Here is a 6,000-nt window from a genome sequence, read left to right on the forward strand (position 1 = left end):
TTATTATATATAATATTATTAAAAAAAATTTAATTATATTTTTTTTTACATACATTAAATATTTCATCTTTACAATACATTAATGCTTCTCCTTGTTTGCTTTCAGGAAATGCTTCATTAAAGGCAGATTTTGCAGCAGAAGCCGCAGGACTATAAGGATCTGCCTGGCAGATCAACCAAACTCCCATTATACTTCGAAGATGTGGTGCTAGATTTCGTCCAACTTTTTTAACTAATTGACTATGAGCTTCATGAGTAGCTTCCCTAATCCGTCGATCAAAATCCTAAAGAGATTCCATAACAAACCTTTTATCATACTCAAGAATATTTTATAAAATAATTAAGAATTTGATTTAATGAAAATCACATTTACTACATATTATGTAATTAAATTTATTATTATAAAATAATATTTTATTACTCTAAATACTATATATTCATTCTTTAACTGTTTTGATTAAACAAACTTTTACCATTGCTAGTTGATTATAAAGTCTTGGCCAATAAGGAAGAGCACCTTTTAACAGTTCTTCATTTTTAGTTTTACATAATTCACTAAACTCTTGAATTGCCTATAAATGGCAAAAAAAATTTAATTTTACTATTTAATTAAACGAAATTCATTCTTTTTTGTTTATTCAACATAATGAAGTATAATTTACATATTACACAAGGCATTCTTTACATTCTTTATTTCTTTTTTTACAAAGGAATAAAAGCTAACAGAAGAGTGGTATAGACCCAAAACATGTATCGACAATAAAAAAGAAATAAAGAATGTAAAGAATAACTTGTGTCATATGTAAATTACACTTCATTGTGTCGAATAAACAAACAAGAAGGAAGGCATGATTTCAAAAGTAAAGAAAAAATTCATTCTAACAATATAAAATTAATAACTACCTTTAGTTTAGTAACAGAATCTCTTTTAGTCATTTTTCGCATCACCATTCGAAAATCTCCATCAACAGCAGAGGAAATATCATCTTCACAAACTTGACTTGTTGCTGGTACATAGTTTAGAATATCAGATGTTAAACTAGAGAAACCAATAAAACCAGTGGTTCCTATACCAGAAGAGCAAAGTAATTCAGCACTTCTTCCACTACTTGAAGGCTATAAATGATAAAATTCAAATTTAAATAAATATGCCATTTTTAATTTAAAAATATCAATAATCAAATTTAATCAATAAACATCAATAATTAAAATAAAATGCTTTTGTAAATGTAAATTAATTTAAATATTAACATTTGTTTAATTATCAGAAAGTTTGAAGCATGATAAAATTTTCAATTTTATTAGTAGTTGAAGTTCTTTTAAATAAGAACATACAGCCATTCTTCATTTAACTACAGCTCTCCAGTGCAGGGAATCACTTTCTCAGTCTGAATATTGGGATTCCTCTTTAATAGTCTTAGTCTTGTTTATGTAGTTGTCAGTATTTACTACACAAAGCATTCACAATCTCCAAGACTATATATTTTGTTTATAAATTTGTATTTCATTGTGCATCCCATGATACAAGATATTGGCAAAAAGAAAAAACATGACTTCACCTGGAGGAAACACCAAGAATCAAAGGAAGAGCAACAGAGTTGGAAGCATAGCAGCACTTGGAAAAGGAAGAAGAGGCAAGAATAGAAATACAAAAGTAGTTCACTGTAAAGGGATCAGCATGTTCTCAAAACCGAATGCAGATATATTATAACTAGAGGGATGGATCTTATGGATCTGAATGTCGAATGCTTCACAAAAGTGGAATGTCAAATAAATGAATTTTTATGATGCTGTCATAAAATTCATGGAAAAAAAAAAAGAAAACTTACAAAGCAGATCACACTAACAAGATTCTTCTTGAAAACTATACCCAGGACTCCTACCCCTACAAGTACTTCCATTCTTTTCAGTCATCTCCTTACCTGAAACCTCCATGGCTACTGATAACTCTGATGACAATATTGACCATTGACAATATCTGGAACCATTACTACCTTTAAAGAATTTGATGAATAAAATATTAATCTGAATGACTTTTACCTTTCCAGTAGTTATGTATACAAAACAAGGGAAAGTATTGAAACTGTGTGAAATTTGACTCACACAGTTTTTTTGCAAATCTCCATGTTTGAGACCCCCTGAACTCAAAGTCAAATAATAAGGAAAAAATTGTGTGTGTGTGTTTGTTGGTGTCTATTTCATTTAATATCTCAGAATGGGTTAATAATATAAAAATGATTTTTTAAATAAAATCTCTTAACAGCCAAAGAAGTTATGCAACTTATTGCTGGATTTTTTTTAAATGAATAAACTTTAATTTTTTAGTACAACATTTTAATATTTTTGCTGATTGTATCTTTAAATTCTATAATATGTAAGGGATGCAAATTAAAATATTACCATTAAAGTTATCAAATTGAAGTTTCCTTTGGACCATTTCTTTATCAAGAATAAATAAAACAATTAAGCTCCTTATTGACCAATTTCTTAACAACTTAGTCACAGAAACAGAACTAGGTGTGAGTGCCTGTTCTGTTAACCTGAAAACCTATATACTTATTCTTGAACACCAACCGTGCTTTAAATGCAAACATTTCAGAGATGAAAAACTCCAAAAACTGGATGTGTTGGCATTTGTAAGTTCTATTGTACAGTACATATTTAGGACAAACGAATTGATGTAACCAAAACTCTCATTTAACATACTGTTTGTATTGGTAGTCAGATTTTCCTTGGATGCACATTATACCATATAAACAACTACTGAGACCTTAACACATCATTCAGCTCAACAGAATCTTCTGTATTTTTAAGTATAAGTTCATTTAATTTTATGAGTGCTTGCTTGGATTGCTTTAGAGAATTTCTAACCGATGGAGGAAAAACAAGTGATAAAGCAGTGCTTTAAAGTGAACAATAGGAGATGCTGATACTCCTTCCCAACGACAATTTGTCACAATAGAAAAATAAGACTGCCAATCCAAAGAAGGCTGTTGTATAGATTGCACCCTATGGAATTTTGGGACTTTGAATATACATCTTAAGTCAGGGGACCGAGACGAGTTCAACAATACCCTACTTTTGGACCAGAAACAAAAAATAAGAAAGTTATCATATTTATAATTTCTTGCCTTTCACAATGAATTCTATGCCATTTTAAAGTTTTCCACTAGGTGGCATTTGACTGTTCATGTTCCCGACAGACTCCTTCTGGAGGACCGCCCAGTGTTTAACATCACTAGTTATTGATTCACAATAGTTCTTGAACAAAAGAAAAAAAAAAAACGTGCACTGAACTACAAGTAGTGCCACCTAATGAAAAACTCTAAAATGGCATAGAATGTATTGTGAAAGGCAAGAAATTGTAAATATGATAACTTTCTTATTTTTTGTCTCCAGTCCAAAAGTAGGGTATCGTTGAACTCGTCTCGGTCCTGTGAGTTAAGTTATATACTCAAAGCCCCAAAATTCTATAGGATGCAATCTATACAACTTTCCCAAAGAATTCATAGCAAAGGAATACAGTATAATCCAACTTGGACAACTGTTTTAACACTCATTTCCACCATCCTTGCAAACATAAAGAATCAATTGAAAGAAGTTTTGAAATCTTTAGAACAGCCGTAAAAAGAACAGACCAAGTGCATAAATGAACTGCAGCATCAATCTAAGCTTAATGTGAATTTTTTTAATGCTAAGCTTGAATCAACTTTGATAATCCCAGAGTGATAACTGAGTATCTAAAAAATTTGAAGAACGGAAAGTAATGTAAACAAAAAGAAGGAAAAAGAATAATTTTGAGATATTGGAGAGTGACGACAAAGAAACTGGTAAATATGGTTCTTCTAGTAAGATGAACCTAGTAAGAAGCTCCGAATGACGGGTTTTTTGATACCCCAAATTGTAGACCCCCTTGTACAAGCAGAAAAGTCAAAGAAAGCATACCCATACACACAACTCTTTGTGAGATATTCGCCTCCAAAGATCAGTTTTTAACACGTATCAGTATACTGCCTATGCTACATCCTCTGTGTCAAGCAATAGCGAGCACCAAAGCACACGACAACATGCAGAGCACCAGTCAAGGCAAGCGATAGCGAGTTTTGACGTCTTAACTGGTGCTCTGCATGTAGTCGTGTGCTTTGGTGCTCGCTATTGCTTGTATCTCAGTGCCAGGTGTTCTAGTTTTAGAGGGGTGCGGGGCCCCAAACCCCACACTCGAAGCTGGCATAGCTGCATAGGCTAAATAGTTAAATGAGATAGTCTTAGCGGCACAATCCAACTCACGATTTCACGCAACCTGATTTTGGGAGTCTTTATCTCGCAACGGGTCACTTGTAGAGGTATGGTTCCTTTGACTTTTTTGCTCCTATGGGTATGCTCTACAGCTCCCAAACACCTCATTCAGAGTTTGAATTCAGCCCTTCTTCTGATAACAAATGATGTAACTTTTTATTAATATACGTTTCCAAACTTATGTCAGTGATCAGTACTTTATACTGAAGTCATTGGCAACGTAATTAAGCTCAGGGGTTATTTGGGAAATATCTGGTAGTAAACAATATGTAAAAATTCAGTATAATATAACAATTAAGCTAAAAAAATATAAATATGAAATTATATTTTTAAGCTAAATGACGTAAATAAAATAAAACACACCCTGACATTTCCTTTGGTTCGGTTTGCTTTCTTTTTTCCTCCCATGACTGTTTACGTCGTCTGTACAAAAAACAAAATGGAGGAGACAAGCGAAACCTATCGAGAAAATATCAAACTTATTATTTTAATAAATCGTTATAATGTTTATGATATATATTAAATAATTATAATCTTTTAAAAATCTACTTTTAATATGAAATTGTTATTCTTATATAATAATATTTTGTTTTTATAGTGGACTCTGGTTAGCGTCAATTATCAGTTAAAAAATTGTTTTTATTTGTTCACATTGGATAAAACACCCAGGAAGACTTTTCTATGCAAAATTCCCTCCTATTTAGCTTTATTTATTATTATTATTATTATTATTTATTTATTTATTTTTGTTACTCCCTCTTATTTTTGTTCCGCTGTGACTATCGAAAAGGACTTTTATAGAGCCCATTATCGGTTTGGCCAGGCCCACGGTGAGGTGTTCTGGTAGTAAGAGACGGGCCCGACATATCCGAAACGGATTACTGTCCCAAAAAATCTTGGGGTTTTTCGACCCGTCTGGATTTGATCCCGTGTCCCTTTTTTTTTTAACTCTTTCCGCCCTGTGGGCACTAAGAGGGCCACTTTTAGTAGGCCCATTATGGGTTCGGCCAGGCCCACAATGGGGCGACCGGGTGGTGAGGGACGGGGCCCGACATATCCGAACGGACCACCCCCCGAAAAATTCCTGGGGATTATTCGACCCGTTCGGATTCGATCCCGTGTTCCTAGAGCGGTAGGCGTCACCTTAGCCGGTCGGTCATCTGGCCATCTGACATGTTTGGCTAAAAATTTTGAATAAAGATAAAGTTTTTCTTTTGAGATGTGTCAAATTAATGATAGTCATTGGTAATAACAAATGGTATGTGTCATATGTCAGGCAAAAGGTTTAACGCAATGCCTGCTATTCTCCTATTTTTCACAATCTCTCAATTTTATTGTTTGGTTTTGTTTAGGTCTTGGTATGTACAGATAACACTTAAGCCCCGGATTTTTCGGATCGATAAAAGTCGAGTTTCGGATCCGAAATCGGATCGAAAAGATCGCGATTTCGGATTTATTCTTGGAACAAAGAAATAATAAAAACACAATTATCTAATTTTCTTCAGTTATCTGTTTATTAATGCAACGTCAAACTGGATAAAGTTAATATTAAAAATACCGAAAAACCTTTATAATGAACGAAATGAACGAAGATGAAGTCCGACACGACGGGGAAACCGACACGGAGGAAAACAGACTGAGCCGGGGAGAAGCAACCACTCTTTCTCCTTGAATTTCTGGCTTTTTAGAGGATCTGGCCTCTAA

General features: G+C 33.3%; 1 protein-coding gene across 1 annotated transcript in view; it reads right to left on the reverse strand.

The window, feature by feature from the left end:
• Nucleotides 1-4,756, reverse strand: part of Ltn1 (E3 ubiquitin-protein ligase listerin) — a 36,305-nt gene extending 31,549 nt beyond the window's left edge. The window contains exons 1-4 of the mRNA XM_067262242.1: nucleotides 4,660-4,756; nucleotides 904-1,116; nucleotides 474-572; nucleotides 54-284 (exon numbers count right to left, since the gene is read on the reverse strand). Coding sequence (XP_067118343.1) covers nucleotides 54-284; nucleotides 474-572; nucleotides 904-1,116; nucleotides 4,660-4,704 — 588 coding nt within the window. The 5' untranslated portion in view covers nucleotides 4,705-4,756. The remainder of the gene's footprint in view (nucleotides 1-53; nucleotides 285-473; nucleotides 573-903; nucleotides 1,117-4,659) is intronic.
• Between the last annotated feature and the right edge of the window lie 1,244 nt (nucleotides 4,757-6,000).

The sequence above is a fragment of the Centruroides vittatus genome, unplaced genomic scaffold (assembly GCF_030686945.1).
Source record: "Centruroides vittatus isolate TY-2023 unplaced genomic scaffold, ASM3068694v2 contig_1422, whole genome shotgun sequence".
In the NCBI taxonomy this organism is placed as follows: Eukaryota; Metazoa; Arthropoda; class Arachnida; order Scorpiones; family Buthidae; genus Centruroides; species Centruroides vittatus.